At 45.1% G+C, this 26,849-nt stretch overlaps 2 protein-coding genes across 6 annotated transcripts; one reads left to right on the top strand and one right to left on the bottom strand.

The window, feature by feature from the left end:
• Nucleotides 1-4,128: 4,128 nt before the first annotated feature.
• Nucleotides 4,129-13,893, top strand: LOC111975436 (TGF-beta-activated kinase 1 and MAP3K7-binding protein 3). Of its 5 annotated transcripts, none has more exons than XM_024003715.2 (8): nt 4,129-4,360; nt 5,603-5,777; nt 7,414-8,758; nt 8,926-9,086; nt 9,483-9,576; nt 9,673-9,756; nt 10,613-10,669; nt 13,631-13,893. In XM_024003715.2, exons 2-8 carry the CDS (start codon nt 5,676-5,678, stop codon nt 13,777-13,779), a joined length of 1,992 nt encoding a protein of 663 aa, XP_023859483.1. In that variant the 5' UTR covers nt 4,129-4,360; nt 5,603-5,675; the 3' UTR covers nt 13,780-13,893. The 5 variants fall into 5 exon arrangements, with proteins under 5 accessions (XP_023859483.1, XP_023859488.1, XP_023859486.1 ...); XM_024003716.2 differs by lacking the exon at nt 4,129-4,360 and adding an exon at nt 4,962-5,427; XM_024003720.2 differs by lacking the exon at nt 5,603-5,777.
• A 1,034-nt stretch (nt 13,894-14,927) lies between these two features.
• Nucleotides 14,928-26,774, bottom strand: LOC111975904 (transmembrane protein 47-like). Its single transcript, XM_024004585.2, has 3 exons — nt 26,381-26,774; nt 18,422-18,574; nt 14,928-18,325 (listed from the first exon to the last, which is right to left on the bottom strand). Exons 1-3 carry the CDS (start codon nt 26,604-26,606, stop codon nt 18,147-18,149), a joined length of 558 nt encoding a protein of 185 aa, XP_023860353.1. The 5' UTR covers nt 26,607-26,774; the 3' UTR covers nt 14,928-18,146.
• Between the last annotated feature and the right edge of the window lie 75 nt (nt 26,775-26,849).

Genomic DNA, 26,849 nt, shown 5'->3' with positions numbered 1-26,849 from the left:
TTCATACATTTGCTAAAATTTCTAAAAATCTGTTTTTGCTTTGTCATTATGGGGTATTGTGTTTAAACTGCTGAGTTTTCCCCCCCCCCTCCATTTTAGAATAAGGCTGTAACGTAACAAAATGTGAAAAAATCAAGGGGTCTGAATACTTTCCAAAGGCACTGTATAATGTCAGCACTATCAGTTAACAGCCACTGGCTATATTTAGGCCCATGACAAGTGAGACCTGGCTCGGTGACCAAGTGCCCAGAAGCAGAGCAGTTGACTTATCAATTACAAATAACTTTTCCATGATCCACAGCTCTGATCTGGGTCAGCGATTGACTCTGGTTTACCCATTTGAAAAGCGTGAGCAATTTTGGTAACCTGAGATTCTGTCGCGATCTTATATTGTAGACCATCTTCTTTTATTTATGTGCTGATATAATTCAGTAAACACTTGTCAACTTTGAACTCAATGACCAATACAGTGTAGTAGTAATATTATGCCAACATAGAAATCAGGTTCACCATTTATCAGTAAACTGAGATTGTTATGTTTTCACACCATTCTCCTGTTTAAATATATGTAAATCTTCTGTTGCATAATTGATCCATTCTCCTGTTTAAATATATGCAAATCTTCTGTTCCATAATTGATCCATTCTCCTGTTTAAATATATGCAAATCTTCTGTTCCATAATTGATCCATTCTCTTTGGAAATATACATATCAAAACAAATGTTGAGTTACTAATCTTCATATGTACCCCTAATTTTTTCGATTTGAGGGAAACAAGTGGATGTTCTTATTACCTACTGTAATAATTCACGATCCAAAGCTTTAGTAACAGTCACTGCTGCCCTCTAGTGGTGATGGATAAAGTTGGCAGTGCACCTGTTTTTTGTAAAGGGAATTAATTACACAGTACATAGAAGGTAACACAATTATAACTTTTCCTATGTATTAGTTTTAGGACAAGGAGCAAAGAGTCTGTATGATACGAATTAGTGTAACCGATGTGAAAATAGCGCTTCAATCGGTGACGTCACTCGCTCTGAGACCTTGAAGTAGTTGTTCCCCTTGCTCTGCAAGGGCCGTGGCTTTTGTGGAGCGATGGGTAACGATACTTCGTTGGAGGCAGTTGTTGATGTGTGCAGAGGGTCCCTGGTTCGAGCCCAGGTAGGGGCGAGGAGAGGGACGGAAGCTTAACTGTTACATTAGCATAGAAAATGTAAATGCGTTTAATGTAATACCATTATCCTCTGTTTTAACAAAATCTCTGCAAAGCCAACCCTCTCACCATCTTGGAGAGGGCACCATCTGTGGAGAGAAAGACATTCAGGTTAATACAATACAACATACAGTCATCCACAATGTCAATGCAATCTATAATCTATAATGCTCACAAATGGCTGTTATTTAGTCACAATCATTATGAGATGATAATAAGATATTATAAGGGGGTCATACATACTCGTGACAAGTTACAATGCATTATAACCAGATCATAAGGTCTTATACCTGCATGCTTGAAGTAAGGTGTTCCTGAATTAAATCTCAATTTGGGATTTTCTGAATCAACATGAGTCAACATGATAGAAATAGCCTTGATCCTCAAACCCTGGTTATCAGGTCATAGTCTGGCTGTTACTTTGCATTGACATGACTGACCTCTTTTTCCTCTGCTGGACCACCAGGGGCTTAGTGGGTGCCAACTCTGGAGGGGTCAGGTAGCATGTAGAGCTGGACTTCCAGGGGTGCGATGGAGGTAGGGGGGTGGTGGAGGAGAGCTGGTTGCCTGGGGTGATGGATCTTCCCCTGGGAGGAGATGACTCGGGAAAGGAGCGGCCAAGCCTGGTCCCACTGCAACGTACCATACAGACCGACATATTCATCCTGCACATCAATTCTGTTGTCATAAAACTGAAGATCTAGGTTCCCCCACATAAACCACATCATAGACAAATCAATCATTGTCCTTGCAGGACTTACTTCTGACTTGGAGGGAGCCTTCTCGACCCTTTGACCCTAAATGGATTAGCCTTATTGTTTCCTTTCTTGCATGAAGAACTGGGAACATCAGGGAGAGCGGTGGCCTGCATGGAAGAGGCCTCTCGATAGCCGTTACACCACACCACGTTGTTTTTGAATGTTGACAGGGAGATGTCCCCTAAGGTGGCACTCTTATTGGCTCGTGGGTGCCCCCTGGTGACAGCGCTGCTCCTGAGTCGCTGGTTCCTCCGCAAGGCGTCCAACGAGGTGTGTGTTTGTTGCACTGTCAGCAGCTTAATGCCCATGTTGTTGATAGGTGAGTAGACTGTGCCAATTGGCTCATAGTAGGACAGCTCCTTGTCTCCACAATTCTGAGATGAATGGAAAAAGAGATAAAGTATAGGTATAGGAATAGGACACCATTTGGGACGTAACCAAGGTCTCCAGATTCAATCTCGTGGTTCTACAGAGCATTCAACGTGTTGTTGAGCAATATGAATCATTCTACTGTGGAAGTAAACTGGGAAGGTAAAACTTAGATGTAGGTTAACTCACTTGAAATGACCTTAGCATAGCGTGGCAGGTAAAACAGAGCATTTCATCATCTTGAACACTGTTGGGAAATCAGAGTTTTTCCTGAATTCAGTAACAGTGGCATGTCTTATAGTAATAAAACCTTACATAAGATTTCGCATGGACAGACTTTCGCTGGCTCTAATCTGTATCAACCAAAACTAGACATAATAGAATAGAAGAGAATGATATTAATTTTGGTGTGAAATTTACATCTGTCTTTTGCCTATGATATGTATTCCAGGGTTTCTAGAATAAAGTGTAGCCTATTGGAAATATCATTTTTGAGCACGCCTCTAAAAGTTCACATCATCAGACTGATAGTAGCCTTTTTGCTTACCATGCAGAAGATAACTTTTTACATTCATCCGTCTGTTTGTGTTTGGATAACGTGTCTCTTTTTTCAGATATAAGTGCATATTGTTGCTCCAAGTAGTCTCCAGTAGCGCTGTTGTTTTTACCTCTGATTTGTGGCATGGTAAAATCGAGGGGCTCTTCCTCGCAGCTTTTCAGCACCACCCATGTCCCCAGATGTGTAGGGATATGTGTGTGACAGGTGAAACGGCGCAAACTGTCACTTTTGTATTGTTCAATGAACCGCTCACGGTCGTTGTAATGGTGAGATTGCGATATGACATCACATTTATTCTCTGCACACTCTCTTCTCTGATACGAAATTATTTTTCTGGACAGTTTGCCCTTGGTGCAAATATCAATCCTGTAACTACATGCATCTTGCGACCAGGCACCGACTCCGTCATTGCTCTCTGTTTGATCATAGTAATCAACACAGTCATCACCGACCTCCAATAAATTTGCAGTTGAAAGTCGATCCTGTTCTTCTTTCGCACAACATTTAATATGTCGTTTCATGACACTTTGCTTTAATCATAGTCTATAACTTCATTAATTGTAGCGTGGGATTTTGTATGTCCATGTTCATGACATTGGTCCACATTGTTGCGTAAAAGACTCCAGTCCGGTTACATGGTAACCACAGCATCAGCCAACATGACGCCGTACAACTATGGATTTTTTAACTATAGTACCATTTTTTTATTAGCTCGTTTTAAAAATTATTAATTCAACTTTTAAGCTATTTGATAACTGTCAATAAATGTGTCTTCAGGGCAGGTTATCAATTAGGCAATATTGCCTTAAAAAGAGGAGTGTCTTGCATAATTTTTTGCATTGAATTGTTATTGCATATTTGTAACACATAGACGGAACAACCTTTCCAATATGCAATCAATAGGCCTAAGAAATATAATGACCCAGGGCCTATATGCTATAGCCTACAATACTTGGGCAAGCTTGGCCTACACTGGCTGGACTGTCCGATGATAACCTAACTCGTCATGACGCCCTTCCCTTGGTCACATACACATATTTAACAGATGTTATTGCGGGTGTAACGAAATGCGTGTGTCCCTTGTAAGAGGAAATATCAAATGACACATAATAGGATTCGCCTCACAAACAGTTATTACAATTACTGTACTTAAACCACATCTACATATGTATTAAGGGAAGAAGGGAGGCTCTATTGGACGGGGCGCAAAAGACAAGCATGCGCAGTACCAACAACTTAGATTTAGACCACTTCCTGCTCCGAAAAGTTGACATTTATCGCGATAGATCCAATTTCTTACGTTGTGTAGACGACGGCCTTGTCTTGGAATGAAACATAAATCGCTTTATCTATCAAGAGTTAAATACATATTCGTCTGCCACTTTCGGAAAATATCAGATCAATGGGCTTTCTCTGAAACTGTAGCTATAATGGTCCATGACAAGAGTGAGTAAGCTCATGGTAAGTCGAAGTAACGCTAGCTAGCTAGCTAAATCTTGGTTTCGATACAATGTGAGCTGGCTAGCAAACTAGTGGTAGTCGGCTCACTAGCTAGCTAACATCTGTAGATTCGCTGGCTAGATACGTTAACGTTATTAGCTTCTCTATGTCAGATTACTTGTTGGTGTGTGCCTTTCTGGTCAACGGCGCTTTAGTAAGAAGTTGTCCGCTAACGTTATCGACGTTAACATTAGCTAATCTCTAACTCGATACTAAAGATTTGTTTTGTGTCGACACTTGATGGTTGCTAGCTAGCTAACGTTAGCAATCAACATACTTGCCTATTTGTCTAGTAAACGCGCTTATCCAAAAACGACAATAGTAGGTAGCCAACTAGTTTAGTTAGCCAGCTAGCTGGTCACTCTAGTTACTTAGCTAAGTTAGTATGTGGACGGCGCGCTATTTTGTTTAGGTTGTTAGCCATTTAACATTCGTTTTTTCCCCCCCGTGTAAGTAACGCTAGCTAGTTAACGTGCTAAGACCAATAAGAACAACTAACGTAACGTTTGTCAGTTGACGTTATAGCATGATTGACKAGAAATTGAGTCAGATCACTATTATCAACTGCAGCGGGATAATGTTAGGTAACTTAGATGGCTAAAATGCCACAGATGCTGATGCGAACGCTTTGTTTGTTCGTTTAGTTAGCTTGCAAACACGTTAGTGATCAGTATGAATTAGTTGGCTGACGTAGGTAACACTTGTCAATGTGACGTGCATGTCGTGTTATCTAGATAGGTAGCAAACTGTCTTGGATTTTAGGTCGTTGCTTGGTGCAGTGAGATGACTAAACGAACACACGAGACAGATACCATGTCTGTCTGTTGCAGCCAACCCCGTCTGTTGTGTGAATTGTCGGATGGGGTTATTGACCAGTTTTAGCCCGGCTAACCTCTCCTTGCTGCTTTATCGGCCTGTCTGTCCGGTCACTAGGGCCCATAAACTGTCCGTAACATATGTGTCGCCTAATTACATTGTTTCTGCAGAGGAACCGCTGACCACAGCTGCCAAAAATCCTCCTTCCGTTTGTAAGCACATCTTCTAACCCATGTTGCTATTTAAAGCACTGATCTGGCGACAGAGGCGCAGACTTTTAATGTTGTGTGGCTGGGCTGATGTGATGCAATGACGACTGAAGATTGTTTCGAGCTTTTCATGATGACGTGTGTGTGTGTGTGTGTGTGTGTGTGTGTGTGTGTGTAGGGGATGAGAAGAGCACAGGTGCAGCAGCAGCGTTCAGGGCTGTGAGCTCAGTGACTCTCTCTGTGGGCTCAGGATGGCGCAGGGAGGCCCTCAGTTAGACTATCACATCCTGCAGGACCTCAAGCAGCGCTTCCCCGAGATCCCAGAGGGAGTAGTGTCCCAGTGCCTTCTGCAGGTATGCTACCGTAGCCAGACAGCTATGAGCACACACATTATAGTGTGTCCCCCAAATGACACCTTATTCCCTATAGTGTATTACTTGACCCTGGTCAAAAGTAACATTTAAGCCCTGTTGCCACTGGCTCTTAAAATTAGGGCCAAATTCGAACTGGCTCGAATGGAATTCTCAACTTCGAGCTGGGTCTAAGGAAATCCGAGTCAGCACAGCCCAGTTTCACAACTGACTGGTGCCAGCTCGATTAGAATTCGGGTTGGTGATGCTGTTACTATGCAACCACCAAGCTGATCACTGCTGGATGTGGACAAAACGTCTAGCTAGCTCTTCTGGGCACATGGACAAGCAGTACTGCAGTAGTTAGACATGAAGCAAATTACCACCATAGCTGGATCCTTGATTCATTTTTTTCACTAAACAATAACCTTTATGAGAACAGAGCCCTCAATGCTAGCTAGCTACCTAACATTAGCTAGCAAATCAGTCTAAACAAGCTAACAGGTATTTTAGCTGGCCAGGCTGTATCGAAAGCTAGCTAGCTGTCATCTGGTTTACTTGGATAGCTAGCTAATAGACCATGGCATGCGAGGTAGGAATTAAGCTAGCTAGCCTTTTATGCTAACGACAACACTAATGTCAGCTAGCTAAATACATGGCTCTGAGTCTGGCTGGCACTCGCAGGAGTATGGGGTAATGTTAGTTACAGCATGGTGAGGGTGAATTTCATTCTTCAACATCTCGCTAGCTAGAAGCCAGCTGCAGTCACATATTGGCTGCCTAGCAACATTATATAATTTCGCATTTCTGGAGGCAGTGGAAACGCTTTGAAGTCAACCTAGGTTGGGCCCATTAAGGCCAGTGGAAAGGGGCTTTAGTGTACTGCATAGGGAATTAGGGTGCAATTTGGGGCTCACACAGGCTACAAACATGCACTGATTCTCTCATTGAAATGCCTGTATGCTGCTTCACTGATCTAGGCTTACACATATATGCCTATATATGAAGTTGAACATCGCCTCCTGAGTGGCACACTGCATCGCAGTTCTAGCTGTGCCACTAGAGATCCTGGTTCGAGTCCAGGCTCTGTCGCAGTCGGCCGCGATCGGGAGACCCATGGGGTGGCGCACAATTGGCCGAGCGTCGTCCGGGTTAGGGGAGGGTTTGGCCGGCAGGGATGTTCTTGTCCCATCGCGCACTAGCGGCTCCTGTAGTGGGCTGGGCGCAGTGCACGCTGACACGGTCGCCAGGTGTACGGTGTTTCCTCCGACACATTTGTGCGGCTGGCTTCCGGGTTAAGRGAGGAATTGTGTCAAGAAGCGGTGCAGRTTGGCTGGGTTGTGTTTCGGAGGACACACGGCTCCAGACCTTCGCCTCTCCCGAGTCCATACGGGAGTTGCAGCGATGGGACAAGACCGTAACTACCAATTTGGATACCATGAAATTGGGGAGAATAAAGAGTTGGACTTATTTWTATTTTTTTACATTGACAGTTGTTTGTGTGGTCTAGTTGATCTGTTATGACCCCAGGAAGTTAGTATGCCTCTGTAAATCCACAGAGCAGTGACCCCTATAGGGCTACAGCATCAGTCTGGGCCCCATCACTGAACCTTTTATGCTGTCTCCTGTCCTCCTCCAGAACAACAATAACCTGGATATATGCTGCCACCTGCTAGCTCAGGAGAGTAACAGATACCTCTATGGGGAGTACCAAAGTCCGGAAGAGGTCCGCCTGAGCCGGAACCACATGCTGCACATCCAGCTAGGGGGCTACCCCCCCTCGGAGGCGGGCAAGGCCAACGGAGGCGGGCGCTCCCTGGTGCACAGCTCCAGTGACGGTCACATCGAGCCCCAGCGCGTCGGCTTCACGGAGCCCCTCTCGGCCCCTGCCACCATAGCCCCCTCGCTGGGGTACAACCCCTTCTTCATGAATGACCACGGGGGCCGCACGGCCAGCACCCCCACTCCGCCTCCCGTGCAGGGTATGTCCCCTACCTACTCGCCCGTTCCTCGCTACACCATGAACCCTATCACTGTCACTCTGTCACAGAACCTGCCCAACGCCCCCCAGGCCCTGCAGATCCCCGTCGGTCACTATGGCAACAGTGGTGGTAATGCCCTCTACATCCGGCCCTCCCCCTCTCAGAGCCCCCAGCCCTCCCCCTGGCCCTCGTCCGGGCAGCCTGTGTATCAGCCCTCGTCCTACACCACTCCCACCTACCAGTCCCCCTATAGCTCGCCCCAGCACCAACCCCAACAGCAGGTGCAGCCCCAACAGCAGGTGCAGCCCCAACAGCAGGTGCAGCCCCAACAGCAGGTGCAGCCCCAACAGCAGGTGCAGCCCCAACAGCAGGTGCAGCCCCAACAGCAACCCCAGCACCAGCAGACCCATGTCTTCCTGCCCATCAGCCCTCCCACCCTGGCCAGCATGCCCTACCACCACCACCAGCAGCAACAACAGCAGCAGCAGCCCATCTACCGGCCGTACCTGCCCAAGAGCTCCCTGAAGAACCAGATTGAGATCACCCTGGAGGGCCCGCGGACCCGCAGCAACTCCCCCGTGCACTGCCCCCCGGGACAGACTCTCTACATGGCTACCAGCCCCTCGCCCAGCTCACCCCAGCGGGGCCTCAGCCTGAGCGGGGGGAGCTCTGCTGCCTTCCACCCCGGGGTCTACCTGCACCAGTGCCCCGTGCGGCCCCGGCCCACCTCCTCACCCCAGCCAGGCAGCCAGGCGGGCTACACCTTTAAGATCAAAGTGTCCCCAGGCCAGGCCCAGCAGCAGAGGCCCCTCTCAGGGTCCCCTCCAGTGGCCTCCCCTCCTGAATCTCTGCTCAACATGGTGGACCAGGGGGAGCATCACGCGCTGGCCCCGGCACCCATCCTGCCCATCTCAGCCCTGCCCGGTAACATCGTCAGCCACATCGCCAATCGCATGCCGCGCCGCTCCAGCTCGGGCTCCGACGACTACGCTTACACCCAGGGTAAGCACGGCTTATGAACGGATACGCTTGTGTGTGTGTGTGTGTGTGCCTGCGCTCACAGAACCACAGATGTATTCATTCCTGCACATCCGCCCGCCGTTTCCGGCCCACCTCCCGACCCGTCCCACCTGTTTGAAGCCCTGTCTTCCCACCACTGTGTCCCCCAGCTCTCCTGCTGCACCAGAGGGCCCGGATGGAGCGTCTGCTGAAGGAGCTGCTGATGGAGAGGCAGAAGRTGGAGCAGCTGAAGGCAGACGTCAACGACATGGAGTACGACGCCCTCCAGAGACGCTTCAGGCGAGTCAACAGCAGCAGCCTCATCCCCCGGGTAAGAGGGGGGGACACGCACACACGCGGGGGGGAGCAACACGCAGATGTGATTGCATAGGCACATAAACACATACATCGGTGAAGTTTGAATGCACGATCACGTGCACACARATACACACTCCTTTTGAAGGCATTGTACGTAACATGTTTATTTTTTTTGCACATACACACACCTTTGAATGCATAGGCACACAAACACGTTTGAAGGCACACATACAAACACACGCACATTAGCTACATTCATGTAAATATAAAAAAAGAAGAAGATATATATTCTGTGAAATTTGTATACAAACAGTAAATCAATGCAGGYTATAGAGTTGTCTCAATGCAGAGTTGTCTACATTTTTGTTGTCGTCTCATCCAACCCACCGGTGTTTTACGGCTGTTGCAGCCTGAAGAGATGACCCGATTGCGCAGTCTGAACAGACAGCTTCAGATTGATGTCGACTGCACCCTGAAGGAGACGGATCTGCTGCAGTCTATAGGTACACACACACAAACGGGCTTTTGAAGTGTGTACAAGAGCACACATTCAGGTGTCAAACAACAGATGCTGTATGAGTTGTGTCATTTTTCACCAGGGAAGTTCGATCCGCAAGCCGAGAACAACTTTTATAAGAACATTCAGACCGGRCCGGTGGTACCGCCCAAGCCAGGAAGAAAAGGTGAGAAAGGTGATATCGTCTGTTTTACCACTGTAAACATTGGTAGGACTTTCTTTTTAAAAAGGGCAATCTGTGGTTGGTACATCAGTTTTTGGACTTAAATCAATTATATATACCCTCTGTTTCTTGAATAATATAAATTATAAATGCTTCATGATCTTAGTTAAACTGTSGTACCCCATCCAGAAGCCAAAATATAAGCTTGTTTTTCTTGTAAACCACGTAATTGTAAACCAACACTGTACAGCAGGGCTGCCCAACCCTCTTCCTGGAGGTCTACTGTCCTGTAGGATTTCAGTCCAACCCTCTTCCTGGAGGTCTACTGTCCTGTGGGTTTTCAGTCCAACCCTAATTTAGCAGTTCTGATTCAGCTAGTTAAGGTCTTGTTGAGCGGCTAATTAGTAGAATCYGGTTTGTTAAATTYGGGTTGGACTGAGAACCCACAGGACGGTAMAMCTCCAGGAAAAGGGTTGGGCAGCCCTGCTGTATGGCCTCAAAACATGGTTAAAACTATAATTTTGGTTTCATGGATGGTCAGTCCTTGCATCTATATCTCTTGAGTTTGAGAGTCGTTCCATTTCTCCAGCCCCGTACCTCAGCTGTTTACTAAAACAGTGGTGGGGTGTCTGCTTTGTTATTGTTTGAACTGCAGATTTCCCCTCTGCGGTTAGCCTAGCGCTTTATAACTTGTTTTATGCACGTATGAGCCTTTTATAATGCCTTGTATTACATTTGACAGAATATTGCTTGTTTTAGTTTTTTCCTCACATTCTCTCTGATCACTCCCCTTCAGCAGACCAAATGTCGTGAATGATCGAGTGACCATGGCTTTTGTTGATTTACTTTTGTGTTGCAGAGACTCCCTGTGTGGACATTCTCCAAATGTTTTTGAAAGCATTTCCTTCTCAGAAAGGTCTTTAAAATGGTGCTGTGTATTTGTATGATTGGTGTGTGTGTGGTGTAATGACCTTAATTTAATTTTGTGCTTGATATTGTAATTTTGCGTTAACTCGCCTTATTCACCACGAAATAGTCTCACCCTCATTGGTGATATACGACAGCCATTTTGCACCAGAAGGCTCACCACCACACACCAGCTATAGCAGTGGAAAGGGTGTGGCAACTTGATCCTGTATGTGACAGTAGTAGGATAAAGGAGCAGGTTATGAGTTTAGCCATGACACCAGTGTGGACAGCACCCCTGCGCTTGCCATGAATGCCTATGGGATCCTTGCTGAACACAGTTAGGCCCTCTGTTAACATCCCATTGGAAGGACTTTTTCCCCCTGTTATGTTTGGTAGTGTGTTGATGAACCGGACATGCCAGTTTTGCAGAGGGCGAGGCCCGCCTATTCATTTGGATGAAACCAGTGGGTAAGCAGCGCGGTTCCGTGCGAGGCTTGCGCTGCTCAGAGTAAAATTGCACTGGTTCAATTTCATTGCGCGGCTCATGGCCGAGAACACTTGATAAAGTGGCTTGCTGTCTACTCCTGCCMGCAAAAAGCGATGTAGCGGCTAAAAAACCTACTGTTTTCCCGACGCCCAYTGTTTAGCTTGTAGTATCTGCTGTGTTTGTTGGTACGATACTAAGTAGAGCTGGGAATTGCCAAGGACCTCACAAGACAATATTATCACCATACTTAGGCGCCGATACGATATGCATTACGATTCTCACGATTCTATATGTATTGTGAGTTTTATATTGCAATTTGATGTTCTAAACGTATTGCTGAGAGAACAAGTTTTGGTCAGTTAGGGAAATAAAAGTGCTGAAAACATGTTGCCTCACGATTGAGAACAAGCTATAGGATGAAAAATACAGGAGTTTTGGCGCAGGAACAGCTGATTAGCGCTAGTTATATATATTTAAAAAAAATATATATATATACTTGGAGTCGAATATCTAAATATTATCGTCCCAAAATAATATTGCGGTATGTACAGTGAAAAAATGTTTACCGCAACGTGTAAAGTGTTGGTCCCATGTTTCATGAGGTGAAATAAAATATCTCAGACATTTTCCATATGCTCGAAAAGCGTATTTCTCTCAAATGTTTTTACATCCCTGTTAGGGAGCATTTCTCCTTCGCCAAGATAATCCATCAACCTGATTGGTGTGGCATATCAAGAAGCATGATCATTACACTAGTGCACCTTGTTCAGGGGACAATAAAAAGCCCCTCTAAAATGTGCACTTTTGTCACACAACACAATGCCACAGATGTCTCAAGTTTTGAGGGAGTGTGCAATTGGCATGCTGACTGCAGGAATGTCCACCAGAGCTGTTGCCAGAGAATTCAATGTTAATTTCTCTACCATAAGCCGCCTCATGTCGTTTTAGAGAATTTGGCTGTATGTCCAACCGGCAAACCATGTGTATGGTGTCGTGTGGGAGAGCGGTTTGCTGATGAACCGAGTGCCCCATGGTGGGGTTATGGTATGGGCAGGCATAAGCTACGAACAACGAACACCAATTGCATTTTAMCGATGGCAATTTGAATGCACAGAAATACCGTGATGAGATCCTGAGGTCCATTGTGAGGCCCATTTCTTTTAAGGTATCTGTAACCAAAAGATTCATATCMGTATTCCCAGTCATGTGAAATCCATAGATTAGGGACTAATTAATTTATTTAAATTGACTGATTTATGAACTGTAACTCAGTAAAATCTTTGAAATTGTTGCATGTTGCATATTTATATTTTTGTTCGGTATAACTATCAATCATTTTATTCCCCCCCCACCCATTACTAATGCTAAGACTGTATGCAGTGCATTCGAAAATTATTCAGACCACTTGACTTTTTCCACATTTTGTTACGATACAGCCTTATTCTAAAATTGATTAAATTAAACATTTTCCTCATCAATCTACACACAATACCCCATAATGACAAAGCGAAAATAGTTTTTTAGAAATGTCTGCAAATTTATTAAAAGTAAAAAAGAGAACCGAGAAACTTCCAGAAGGACAACCATCTCTGCAGTACTCCACCAATCAYGCCTTAATGGTAGTGGCCAGACGGAAGCCATTTCTCAGTAAAAGGCACACGCCAGCCCGCTTGGAGTTTGCCWAAAGGCACCTATAGGCCTCGGATCATGAGAAACAAGATTCTCTGGTCTGATGGAACTCTTTGGCCTGAATGCCAAGCGTCACGTCTGTAGGAAACCTGGCAACATGGTGGTGGCAGCATCATGATGTGGGGATGTTTTTAAGTGGCAGGCACTGGGAGACTAGTCAGGATCAAGGGAAAGATGAACGGCGCAAAGTACAGAGAGATCCTTGATGAAAACCTGCTCCAGAGCGCTCAGGACCTCAGACTGAGGTGACGGTTCACCTTCCAACAGGACAACGACCCTAAGCACACAGCCAAGACAATGCAGGAGTGGCTTCGGGACAAATCTCAATGTCTTTGAGTGAACCCGATCGAACATCTCTGGAGACCTGAAAATAGTTGTGCAGCGACGCTCCCCATCCAACCTGACGGTGCTTGAGAGGATCTGCAGAGTAGAATGGGAGAAGCTTCTCAAATACAGGTGTGCCAAGCTTGTAGCATCATACCCAAGAAGACTCGAGGCTGTAATCGCTGTGAAAGGTGCTTCAACAACGCACTGATTAATGGGTCTGAATACTTATGTAAATGTGATGTTTAAAAAAAWAAAWAATTGTACACACATTTCTACGCCTGTTTTTGCTTTGTCATTATGGGGTATTGTGTGTAGATTGAGGGGGAAAAGTACGATTTAATCAATTTTAGAACAAGGCTGTAAAGTAACAAAATGTGGGAAAAGCCAAGGGGTCTGAATACTTTCCGAATGCACTGCATGTTCTTTGTTAATGACGCTAAGCCTGTATGTGTGCCCCTCTCCCAGAGGGGGAGCGGAAACCCAAGCCTGCTGTCGCGGGGCCCCAGAGGGACGAGGACTTTGAGGGAGCCCAGTGGAGCTGTGAAGAATGCACCTTCCTCAACCACCCTGCACTCAACCGCTGTGAACAGTGTGAGATGCCGCGCTACACCTGAACCTTGCCCAGCCCACACTAACACTGTCCCGGACAGTAGTCCCCCCCCCTCCTCCTTACTTCCTTTTCCTGTAAACTCCTCTGAAACCCTCATGTTCCTCTGTCAATCTATATATAAGCCTCCCATGTTTGAGGAAGACCACTCCCCTCACCCCCCCCCCCCCCCACTTCCTTTTGGTCTCATGTTAAGGAACTCTACCCGATGCATCTTTTGACCCTTGTTTCCATTGGTGGGAAACATTTTCCCAGGATGAGGACAGCAGGAGACTATTTCCATGGCAACCCAAAAGGGAGGGACTAGCTGTGTGGACAGTGGCTGTGGCTACAGAACAGCCAATGGAGCYTTGTTTTTAGAATACGGAGGCGGCGTGGTTTATCCAGTGAACATTCCGTTGCAGAATGAATGAGATTGTCCTGTTTACACGACTGAGCCCATTCCCAAACCCCACCGACGGGCGGACGGTCTTTCCCTTCCAAATTACCAGGGCTGCACTCTCTGACAGTGGGACAATGCAATGGCAAAAAGAAAGGGTCTGATGAACTAACCCTGATGTTGATTATACACTGTATCAGCTCTGTACCAAGAGCTCCTTCTTTCATCGAATGAAGAACACTAAAGAGGCTTGCATACAAATATATTCCTGGTACTTTTATGCATATTATGCCCACACTGTATTCCATGTTAAAAAGATTTCCCCGTGCAAATGCCTCAAGTTGCTGTACTTAATAAAGGAGCTGATTCTATGTGACGGATGCTTACACCTGGAATATATATATATTTTTTTAGTGGCATTTCATTTAATGCACTACTGCTTGCTCTGACGTGGTTACTCCCTTTTCGCAAATGAAAAGCACACACACACACACTTGTCTTTTTCATTACCTGTTTTATTGTGTTAGTGAACAAACTAATAGGCGTCAGCCACACAGCAGCAGCAATCCATACTCATTCACTCCCGGCACACACACCTCGCTACTCCTGTACGCACACACTTTCTACCTCAAGCACACATGCATTCCTACACTCTCCATTTTACCTGTATTGTTTTTAATATAAAGGACAACTAACTTTCGTTTTAAGATGTTATGGATCAGAAGCTATAGTATATTCTAGACAAATATACTCTTGTCTTGAATACAGAGTATATATTTTAAGACGTTTTCTATAATACTGCGTAAGATCTTGGTTTTATCCCAAGTACTGCCCTATTCCCTACATAGTGCACTAGCCCTATGGGCCCTGGTCTAAAGCGTTACATGAAATTGGGAATAGGGTGCCGTTTGGGATGCAGATCCCAACAGTTTGAACCAATAAGAGGCATGGAGTGTGGGAGTGACTGATCACATCGCTCCAGGGCCCACACACAATGGGAATTTGCCTTCTTCACACACATCATTGGAGAAAGTGGCTCAACGTCAATGTGGGAACAACGGTAGCGATGTAATTCTCCACAAAACTAAACAAACAGGCTTACCCGGACATACTCGTCCACAGAGTTGAAATATTTGGGCATTGACCTAGACCCTACTTTGAACAACAAAAAACATTAAGATGTCCAGCGAAATCGGACATGTCTTTCCAATTTCCGATACGTCAGGAACTCACTCTACAGAGGCAGCCAAGATGAATTTACATGCAATGATCTTCTCTCACCTATTGTATAACCAGCTGGCCCCAAGCCAATGAAACAAAAATTAAGCCCCTTCGATCTCTATGTAAACAAGCACTGAATATCCTTGACGGGAAATCACAATACCATCACCATAGTAATCACCCCAAATACAATCTGTTCAATTTGGACAACTTTGTTTTCTCAGTTGTCTGTCTAGTTTATACGATTTATCAACTATGTTGCACCCCCACCTCTGAAAGCTTGTGTCATATTAAGCTCTGAACACAGCCTGGTCTCAGACTAGGCGTAACATAGTAACTAAATCCGGGACACTGAAATGAATATGATATGTTATGTTTGGTATGGTTATATAAGACAGATGGTTACTTATGGCAAATACGAAAGTAGGGTGGGTGTTTAATGCGAACATCTAGCAACCCAAAGGTTGTGTGTTAGAATTTCATCACGGACCATTTTAGCTAATTAGCAACTTATTTAGTTAGTTTGCAACTACTTAGCATGTTAGCTAACCCTTCCCCCAGCTCTAACCTCAACCCTTTTAGCTAACCCTTCCCCTAACCTTTAACCTAACTCCAAAACTTAACACTAACCCTTTAACCTAACTCCTAAACTTAACCCAAACACCTAGCCTAGCTAATGTTAGCCACCTAGCTAGAATTTGTAAAATATTGTACGAAATGGGTGATGGACATCCACAAATGTAATACATACCACACAAAACCCAACATATCAAACATATCAAATCAAATTTTATATGATACTAAATGGAGTGTCACGGATTTGCATATAGAATTAAGCAAAATGCTTTGAGACCAGGTTGCTGAACAAAACAGCAGCTACCTGAACCTCAACAAGAGGAGACTGTGTCATTCCTAAAAAGGAAAACCACCTTTGGAAAGTCAACATTCTCCACCTCAGGCATCAGAAAATGGAATTCCTGCACGTCTACCTTAAGAAGCACTAGCGACTTTAAATCCTTCTCCATGGAGGTCAAATCAAAGCTTGGATCAAGGTGCACGAATCCTGCACACATGGACTAATTCTTAATGCACAAAAGTCTCAATGTGTTTGATGTATTTATTCTGATAGTTGTTGTATTTTAGGTTTCCTGCATTTGTTTTAATCCGTTATATCACATATGTCAAACTCATTCCACAGAGGGCCGAGTGTACTTGATTGATGGATTAAGGTCACTAATTAGTAAGGAACTCCCCTCACCTGGTTGTCTAGGTCTTAAACCCAGACACTTGGCCCTCCGTGGAATGAGTTTGACACCCCTGTGTTATATCGTAGTATACCACTGTATGAGTGATGTGTGTGTATTTAGCTATGTTTATGTATTCCGTTATGCTTAGTTAGGGACTGTGGATTCAAATTAGCTGTGTTGAGCGTATTCTGGTGCAAGCATCATATTTCACTGTCTGAAACGTGTTTTTATTTGCACATTGTCCCTTTAAATAAACTACTACTACTTCTCTAATTTACTGTATTAGGAATGCATTTACCACACGAAAGCACGTCGAACTACTCTATTTACATATCATACAACTGCTGCTATTCGAAGCAGGCACAGATGGGGATAGGCCGCAGGGTGTAGTTGGTTTTAGATTAGGGTTGGGGGCCACAAAAAATCTGAACTCATCATGAGGGGCAGCAGTGGATCGCAGGTCTGCGTACCCAAATCCACACCCATACCCACACAGGCAGTCAGAGTCACCTTGCGAGCATTTTAGCGTCCCCTCTTGACAGTGGAGAGAAAAAAATTGAGTTTTAGAGTCAATTTCCTGCAATTCGACAAATTTTGCCATGGGGCGTAGAGAAAATGTTGCAGTTATAAAGCAAGTTTGTTGCAATTCTACACATTTTGCCATGGGGCGGAGAGAAGATTTAGCAAATTTATAACAAATGTCATGCAATTCTACTAATTTTCCATGGGTGGAGAGAAACAAGAGTTTTCTGCAATTCTACACATTTTGCCTTCCCTTCATCTGCACTGATCTAGAGGAGCAGTATAGGTAAAAGGAAATTACTCTATGCTGCCTGCCTTAACCAATCCAATCTTCTTTTAGATTAAGGCACAAGCAAAGGTAATCACATATATGAGTGGGGGCAATGTCATACATCCTTGATTCCTTTTAGGTGAGTCACCTTCCTTTCCTCCTCAAGATCAATCTGTCCATCTGGCCCATCCCTCTGCTCTCTGATAGGTCTGTGTGTCCGTCACTCTCAGCTGTCCCTTCTCCTCCCTCTCGTCTCTGTATGAGATCAGCTAATCCATCTGTTCTCTGTGGTTTATTCATGACAAAGCATTGTGCTGCCAATTCCTACTGGAGTTCCTATATTAAAGGGGACCTACTGTTGGCTCAGAATGTGGACATGATTTCACTGATGAATCTGATTGGTAATTAGTATTCCATTGAACTGTCTGATTGGCTCTTTAGCCTCACCACTTAGCCTATGGCAGATGTCGGTCACAACACAGGCGGAGATGCCTGTGGAGACCACAAGCTCATACTGTGCTATACCGTGTCCCTCTAAGTCTGGTATAGTACAGTATTGTAAAGGTTTGAATGTATAGACAGACACTACTGTTGTTGATTCTCCAATCGATGTGTGTGAACATGTGTTTTCTCTACCAGTTCTATAAGGTTCAGTGTTTCAGCTGCTATCACAGCGAGTGTGGGGGAACATGAAGTTGTGTAGAGGCCTCTCCTCCTCTCTAATCTTGCAGGGTTTAGTAGTAGTCGTCATAGTTCTTGGGGTTGAGGCAGTAGAGAATGGCCCCTCCAAAAGAGAAGATGGTGGCCCCACAGGCGAGGCCATAGCCCCAGTTGAACTCGTGGTATATCCTCAGGCTGACCGTCTCAATGAACTTAACAGGGTAGAGGATCAAACTGCAGACCTGGAGCACCACTGTTAGGGAGAGAGGAGGAATGGGAGTGAAGGAGAGAAATGGAGCACATGAAATGACACAGAAAAGGAGAGAATAAGGCAGATTCAATAACGTACCTGCAGCGAACAGCATGACAGCGACGGGCCTGTAGCAGTGGCTCCTGGAGCCGACCCACACTGACACCAGGGCCACCAGGAAGGAGAACAGGATGAGGGCTGCAACCACTCTTCTCAGGCCAAACAGGACCAGCGTGGCAATCGTGCTCAGTCCTGATGGATGAGAGAGATGAGAAAGATGCAGAGCAGAGAAGAGAAGAGAGAGTAGGAGAAGAGAGAGGGAGGCCCAGAGAGAGAGAGAGAGAGAGACGAGAGAGAGAAGAGAGAGAGAGAGAGAGAGAGAGAGAGAGAGCAGCAGAGAGAGAGAGTATGTAGAGAGCATGAAGAGAGAGAGAAGAGAGAGAGAGAGAGAGAGAGAAGAAGAGAGAGAGAGCAGATGAGACAGAGAGAGAGAGAGATAGAAGAGAGAGAGAGAGATGAGACGAGAAGAGAAGAGAGAGAGAGAGAGCAGGTTAACAAAAACATGTTCAGTTATGGGGGTGGTGGTTGGGGGGGGTCACACAGCCACAGTGAAAAATGCCACAGCCACCGACATGAAAGTCATGCAGGTGAAAAATCACATTGCACACACACCATCTGGTAACAGAGGGCTTCCTATTCCTCGTGGGTATAGGAAGAGTATTCTGAGAATTTGACAGAGATTTGCAAAGAAAATGTTTTCGTGGGGGTTATAAGCCTAGTGATCCATGTTTACAGTGTGGCGTATGGTCCAAGAATGTTAACCCTGCACTAAAATCAGATCTTTACCCAACACAGAAGATTGGACGAAAACAAACAAATGCATGCACGCATACATTCTCTCTCTCTGTCTCTCTGTCTCTCTGTCTCTCTGTCTCTCTGTGTCTCTGTCTCTGTCTCTCTCTCTGTCTCTCTCTCTGTCTCTCTGTCTCTCTCTGTCTCTCTCTCTCTCTCTGTCTCTCTCTCTTCTCTCTCTCTCACACACACACACGTACGCACGCTCTCTCCGTCTCTTTCTCACGCACTCTCACTGCTAGGCTTCTTAATGAATACCAGTGCAGCAGCAGAAGTAGACAAAGCAATTATCTGGGTGACTCCGGTAATAGGTATCCATCCTGCCTGCCTGATGCAAAATCAGCAGCAGTCTCAGCCTTTCATTCAGAAGAACTGCAAAACATTCAACTCAAGTAGAGACGAGAAATAGCACTCGCTGGAATGCTAACAGGGATAGGGGGCGGGCGAGAGGGAGAGAGAGCTACTAGCTAGGTCTACTATATTGATCCACTTCTCTGCATGTATGGAATGAAAAATAACCTCGGTAGAATAAAAATGTTGGTGGGTTGAGGAATAAGGGATAGAAATTCTCTAGAATGTAATAGGTGGTATTTGGGGAGAAAGCTGGGATACAATGTGCTCCATGGTGAAGTTTCCCCTCTGTGCAGATCTAGGATCAGATCTACCATAAGTGGGGGAAATGCAAATTGACCCAATGACCCAAGATCAGCGTCTACTTGGGCCAACTTCACCCTGCGATAGAATGTTAAACAAGCTTAGTCTCACATAGCTAGCTGCTAGACACTCTTATCTAACAGGCTAGACTGTGTGGGGGGTATACTGGCTTCTAGGCACATCATCTGAGTGGGCTATCAAGACTGATGGACTGCTGAGTGATATAACTATATAATTGTTGGGAGTAACAGTCTAGACTCTGGATGGGGAAATGGTATATGTAAACAAACAAGGGATGTTATGATGGGGTTGTTGATTACCTATTACAAATATATGTTAACAAAGTAAATACCCTCACAGAAAGGGTTTGGTTTCTAATGATATAATATGCTCATAGTTAGACATAAAGAAAAAGGCAGGTCTAATGTGTAATCACACAATGTTCATTACAATCACAGCTAAACAGGTTGATGCATGGCAAATTATTTCCCCTCTATAGCAATACGAGAACCATCAAACCATTCGACAATGAGAGAATGTGACAGCGTGTAAGCCGCTTAAACTACAGTTCCCGTTCCTCGTCGGAGGGAAATTCATTCCATAGGCCGAGCTGCTCGAACATAAACAAACATTCACTTCTTTGACCAAATATGGCTTCTACGATTTAGAGTTTTAAAATGGTTCTGTCATCCATCACAGGAAGCTGGAGGGAACCCACAAAACGCATAGCTCCCTGCGGCCTCAGTGCTTTCATAACATGCAGTACTGACTTGGAACGACCCTTGACCTCTCATTTGCAGCCACCTCACTGGCTGCCTCCCCGACCGCAGGAGCTACACTAACTCCTGTCCGTCTGTATCTAATCATTCTAGTCATCTTCTAGTCAATTCGGTCCTTTTTTCGCTATCAGACTGCAACTGAAATTGCAGGAGCTACTGAGGTTCTTATCACTCTCTATCAGTTGTGTAACAGCAGGATACAGAAACTCATCTCAGCAGCTCAGAGATTTGGAACGGACCCACATGTTCTGTGCGAGAAATACAGCCAGAAGTCTCAGTGCTTGAAGGACAGGAAGGGCTAACTATTAATCTTGGGTTGAGTCCCAAATGGCACCCTATTCCCTATGCAATGCACTACTTTTGAGCTCTGGTCAAAAGTAGTGCACTATATAGGGAATATGGTCCCATTTAGGATGCAGCCTAGGTCCTGTGTGATGACAGATGGAAATGGTGATATGCAAGATCCAATCTGATCGGTAATTACATCTCCCTGTGTYTATTTCAGGAGCAGCCATCCCTGTTAATCGAAAAATCTGTATTGGCCTTCAGGGCCCATCTCAGCCTGAGACAGTAGAGGGAATGTGTCATTTTTGTTGTGGTCCCGGACAGGCACACCTGATTCTACTTGTCAACTAATCGTCAAGCCAGATGTTTTTGTCGGGGGCTACAACTAAAATGTGTGCTGTCGGGGGTACTCGAGGACCGGAGTTTGGAAACACTGCCAAAGGCAAACCCTTTTTGGTTCCAGGTAGAACCCTTTCTTTCCCCTTCTGTGGAAAGGGTTATTTTAGTCGTTATTGTTATTCATTATTCACTGTATTTATTTATTGTGTCACTATTTCTATAAAAAAAAWATATATATATTTATCTTAAACTAAAATGAAATCAAATTTTATTTGTCACATGCACCAAATACAACAGGTCTAGACCTTACTGTAAATGTATTATTATATTTGGGGAAAAAAAGAATATTAAAAACATACAATATACTTGTAGTGAAGACGCTCAACAACTACATCACATTAGTCATCTAACAGACTCACATCCAGAGCGACACACTGAAGCAACCAGGGTCAACGCCCTGCTCAAGGTCACATCGACAGATCTCCCACAAGGTCAAAAAAGGGGACCCGAACCCTGGCACACGTAAATCCCACCCCGAACCACAGCCATCCTGAATTATCCAGCCAACACCATCCAAAGCCAGCCATATTCCCCCCAGACCCCACCGTACCCAAGCAAAATCAATAAAAAACAAAAAAAAAAACAAAAACAAACCCCACAAAAAACAATACAACAAACAAAAAAAAAACAGAAAAAAAAAACGCCAAAAACAAGGAAAAAACACAAACAAAAAAAAATAAAAAAACACAAAAAGGCCACAACCAGTTCCCACAGCTTGCCGCCTAACCACCGAGACCCCGCCACAGACCCCCCCCCCCCCCCCCACAAAATTCCAGAAAATGAACAAAAAAGACAAAGGAAAACAGAAAAGAACAATGCAGAAAACAACCTGAACCTGAGACCAGAAACAGGCTACCTGAGGGTAATACCAAAACAAATGGTCTATTGATTCTGTATCCTCACAACAAAATCTGCAGAGCTTCGATGATTGTATGACCCAAATATTCAACATTTTGTTGGTGGCAAGAATTCTATATAATAATTTCGCCTGGAAAAACTTGAATCTTGCGTCGTTTTATATATCAACTCATACAGGAATTCTTCCTGTACCATGCAATCGGCACGTCAAAAATCTCTTCCCAACTATTTTGAAATATGTAGGGCCGTGAAATGTTTACTTACAAGCCCTTAACCAACAATGCGGTTCTGAAAAATAAGAGTTCAGAAAATATTTACTAAATAAACTAAAGTCAAAAAATAATAGGGCAACAATAAAATAACAATAACGAGGCTACATACAGGGGGTACCGGTACCAAGTCAATGTGCGGGGATATGGGTTAGTCAAGGTAATATGTACATGTAGGTAGGTGTAAAGTGACTATGCATAGATAATAAACAACCTCTCACTCAACGTCAACAAAACAAAGGAGATGATCGTGGACTTCAGGAAACAGCAGAGGGAGCACCCCCATGTCCACATCGAAGGGACAGCAGTGGAGAAGGTGGAAAGTTTTAAGTTCCTCGGCGTACACATCACAGACAAACTGAAATGGTCCACCAACACAGACAGTGTGGTGAAGAAGGCGCAACAGCGCCTCTTCAACCTCAGGAGGCTGAAGAAATTTGGCTTGTCACCCAAAACCCTGACAAACTTTTACAGTTGCACAATCGAGAGCATCCTGTCAGGCTGTATCACAGCCTGGTACGGCAACTGCACCACCCTCAACTGCAAGGCTCTCCAGAGGGTGGTGTGGTCTGCACAACGCATCACCGGGGGCAAACTACCTGCCCTCCATGATACCTACAGCACCCGATGTCACAGGAAGGCCAAAAAGATAATCAAGGACAACAACCACCCGAGCCACTGCCTGTTCACCCTGCTTCCATCCAGAAGGCGAGGTCAGTACAGGTGCATCAAAGCTGGGACCGAGAGACTGAAAAACAGCTTCTATCTCAAGGCCATCAGACTGCTAAACAGCAATCACTAACTCAGAGAGGCTGCTGCCTACATTGAGAGCCAATCACTGGCCACTTTAATAAATGGATCACTAGTCACTTTATACAACGCCACTTTAAATAATGCCACTTTAATAATGTTTACATATCTTACGTTACTTATATCATATGTATCTACTGTATTTTATACCATCTATTGCACCTTGCCTATGGCCGACTCATCCATATATTTATATGTACATATTCTCATTCACCCCTTTAGATTTGTGTGTATTAGGAAGTTGTTTGGGAATTGTTAGATTACTTGTTAGATTACTTGTTGTTCTACAAGGAACTGATAAGGGTTCTACCTGGGAAAAAAAGGATTCTACCTGGAACCATAAATAGTTATTCAAAGGGTTCTCCTATGGCAGGGTACCCCAACTGGCGGGCCCGCAGACAGAATGAGGCCGGCGGATGATTTTTTTCACGCACAACAGTATCTAGGGTTTACTGAGAATTGTGCGAGAAACAAAAAAACATCCAGTCAGGAGCAGTCCTGTGGCCGAGGTCGAAGGAGAACGGCAAGAAGCAAATAACGGTGCAGTACAACAGTGGTGTGCAGAACGGCATCTCGGAACACACAACATGTCGGTCCTTGTCACGGATGGGCTATTGCAGCAGACGACCAGAACCGGGTTCCACGCCTATCAGCTAAAAACAAGAAGAAGCAGCTCCAGTGGGCACGCGATCACCAACACTGGACAATTGAGGAGTGGAAAAACATTGCCTGGTCCGACAAATCCCGGTTCCTGTTGTGTCATTCTGATAACAGAGTCAGGATTTGGCATAAGCCCAATCCTGCCCGGTGTCAACGGTCCAGGCTGGTAGCGTTGGTGTAATTGTATGGGGAATGTTTTCCTGGCACACGTTAGGTCCCTTGATACCAACCGAGCAACGTTTGAATGCCACAGCATATCTGAACATTGTTGCTGACCAGGTGCATCCCTTCATGGCTACAGTTTATCCTTTCTCACATGGATACTTCCAGCAGGATAATGCGCCATGTCACAAAGCATGTATTGTCTCAGAATGGTTCCAGGAACATAACAGCGAGTTCAGTTTACTTAAGTGGCCTGCGCAGTCCCCAGACCTCAACCCAATAGAGTATCTTTGAGATGAGATGGAACGGGATGTTCGCAGCGTGAATGTACCGCAGTCAAATCTGCAGCAACTGCGTGATGCCATCGTGGCAGTATGGACCAACATCCCTGTGGAACGTTTCCGACACCTTGTCGAAGCCATGCCCCGAATAATTCAGGATGTTCTGGAGACAAAGGGGGGTCCGACCCGGTAATAGATGGATGTACCTAATAAACTGGCCACTGAGTGTAGGCGATCATTTACAAATGTAAGCAAGGTTTGAAATTATTATACAGTGTATGTGAGGAATAATATGGTGCCATTTGGGATGTCTCATATTCCCCCATCATCACCTCTGACTGAACTAGAATCAGTGCTAATAATGATGAGTACTGCCTGCGTAGTGCTCACACACTCGGTCCACATTCGTTGCGTCCCTCTCACTGGACTGGCATCAGCACAAAACGTTCTCACAGAGACACTCCATATTCCTGAGACTGTGTCAACCCCTGCATGTTTTGTATCTGACCCGACCTCTGCCCTGTGTGTGTGTGTGTGTGTGTGTGTGTGTGTGTGTGTGTGTGTGTGTGTGTGTGTGTGTGTGTGTGTGTGTGTGTGTGTGTGTGTGTGTGTGTGTGTGTGTGTGTGTGTGTGTGTGTGTGTGTGTGTGTGTGTGTGTGTGTGTGTGTGTGTGTGTGTGTGTGTGTGTGTGTGTGTGTGTGTGTGTGCCCATAATAGAGAGGGTAATCAAAAAAGAGAAAAAGCGTGCGTGCTTGAGTGTAATATCCAAACGTCACCCATTTCCATTTGTCATCTGCGTTAATAGAATGTTCTTTGGCACAGACATATAGGACGTCAACAAACATGCACAACAACCCTGCAGAACTCATTATTGAGTGTACCTACCTGGTCATTTCAACACTAACACAATTTGTTTAATGTCCTGGGCTGACTGATTACTGTGAGTCAAATCAATATGTAAGCCTAGTGCAAGGCCAGCCTGACAAAATTAGCAGTTTGCTGTGTGCAGTTAATGTGGTATGCTGGCTGCTGCTGACATGGAGACTCCCGTGTCTTTATAAGGAATCAAGCTGCACTTTGTGTCAGAGTGACAGTAGGAAGAAGCAGGGACAAAATGACCTCCAGTTACTCATCACAGAAACAAAACAGTGTTGTCAGACAAATAAACAAAAACGTACTTTCTGCCTGCACAACACACAGGATAACAATCAGCAAGCCAAAAATAACTAGATAAAAAGACACATTAAACACACGTGGCGGAATAATCGAAAAACAGATTGTTTCTACAAAAGCTTCTGTGCTGGCTGAAAAATAAGTCCCCTTTTCAGAGAGAAACACAGCATTTCTCGAATGCGGCACTTGTTGCCCTGGTTACACTTATCTCCCGGCAGGATATTTGGATCTCTGGGAAGTTCGGTTCTCAACGTTTCCCTTACTCCATGTCCTGCGGAGGAACCCCAACAATGGCTGATTTTGTCGGCAACAAAAGCACAATAAAACCCCAGCTGGACCACGGCTCGCTCGCAAGGCAAAATACCCACATCATTTAGCGGCATGCTCGGCAAATAGAAAAGAGGGTAACTGAGAACTTTATAAAGTCTCATATAATTATATTATAAGTATTACGTTGAAATAAACTATTTTTAACTGAGAAAAGACAGCTGTTTTAGAGTGCACACATCTTAAATGGGGAATGGGGAAAATCTATATTAAGAAAATGTTGCTCCTGCTATTTTCTTTTAGCCCCATCCTTTTAGCCCCATCCTTTTAGCCCCATCCTTTTAGCCTCATCATAAATTGTTACTGAGCAGAGAAAAACAATGTTTGTGCTGATGCACCAGTGGACTCAGCAGCAGGGGCCCCATTGTCATTTCTGAATTAATATGCATCTCTATGGATGCTTTGAATATGACTATGGGTACCAAAAATATCCCTAAATCCCCCAAAATAGAACCCTATCACATTTTCCCTAATCCCAAACACAATATAGATGCATAATGGCAATTTGAACAGTTAAAACATAGGAAGCATGAGGAAGGTCTCTCTCACCAGTCTCGAGTGTGGTGTTGCACTGCCATGTGTCCGAGGTGACGGGCTTCCAGCAGGACTCCCACAGAGACAGGTAGTACTGGTTATCCGCTGTTACCCACGCGGGGCTCAACACAGCCCCGACATCCAGACAGAGCGCGAGGAAGACGCACACCAAGCCCACCAACTTCAGGGGGGTCAACGCCGACACGCGCACTTCCTCCATTCCACTCCCGGATGAAGCCATGGATGGCGGATGACGGGGTGCTAAACAAAAGTATCTTTCTCCGAGGATCGTGGGTTTGCGGTTGGGTCGCAAACCAAGAATTTGGGGATTATCCCCCGCGGTATGGAGAGTGGGCAGCCTCTGCGCGTCAGGGACGCTGCTGCAGCCGTTCCACAACTGCTGATGTGACTGCACTGCACATTGCTGAAATATCACAGAGCGGCACCTGCAGGGTCACCCCCCCCCCCCTCCCATTTTCTCTCT

The sequence above is a fragment of the Salvelinus sp. IW2-2015 genome, linkage group LG16, assembly GCF_002910315.2.
Source record: "Salvelinus sp. IW2-2015 linkage group LG16, ASM291031v2, whole genome shotgun sequence".
NCBI lineage: Eukaryota > Metazoa > Chordata > Actinopteri > Salmoniformes > Salmonidae > Salvelinus > Salvelinus sp. IW2-2015.
Note: the sequence above shows the minus strand (reverse complement) of the source record. Positions and strands in the feature narration are given on the sequence as shown.

Excerpts from the sequence above, each read along its gene's own strand:
- LOC111975904 (XM_024004585.2), bottom strand. The coding sequence starts at position 26,606 with ATGGCTTCATCCGGGAGTGGAATGGAGGAAGTGCGCGTGTCGGCGTTG. Across the intron at positions 18,575-26,380 it reads CAACACCACACTCGAGACTG|GACTGAGCACGATTGCCACG; the intron begins GTGAGAGAGACC and ends CTCATCCATCAG. Across the intron at positions 18,326-18,421 it reads TGTCATGCTGTTCGCTGCAG|TGGTGCTCCAGGTCTGCAGT; the intron begins GTACGTTATTGA and ends TCTCCCTAACAG.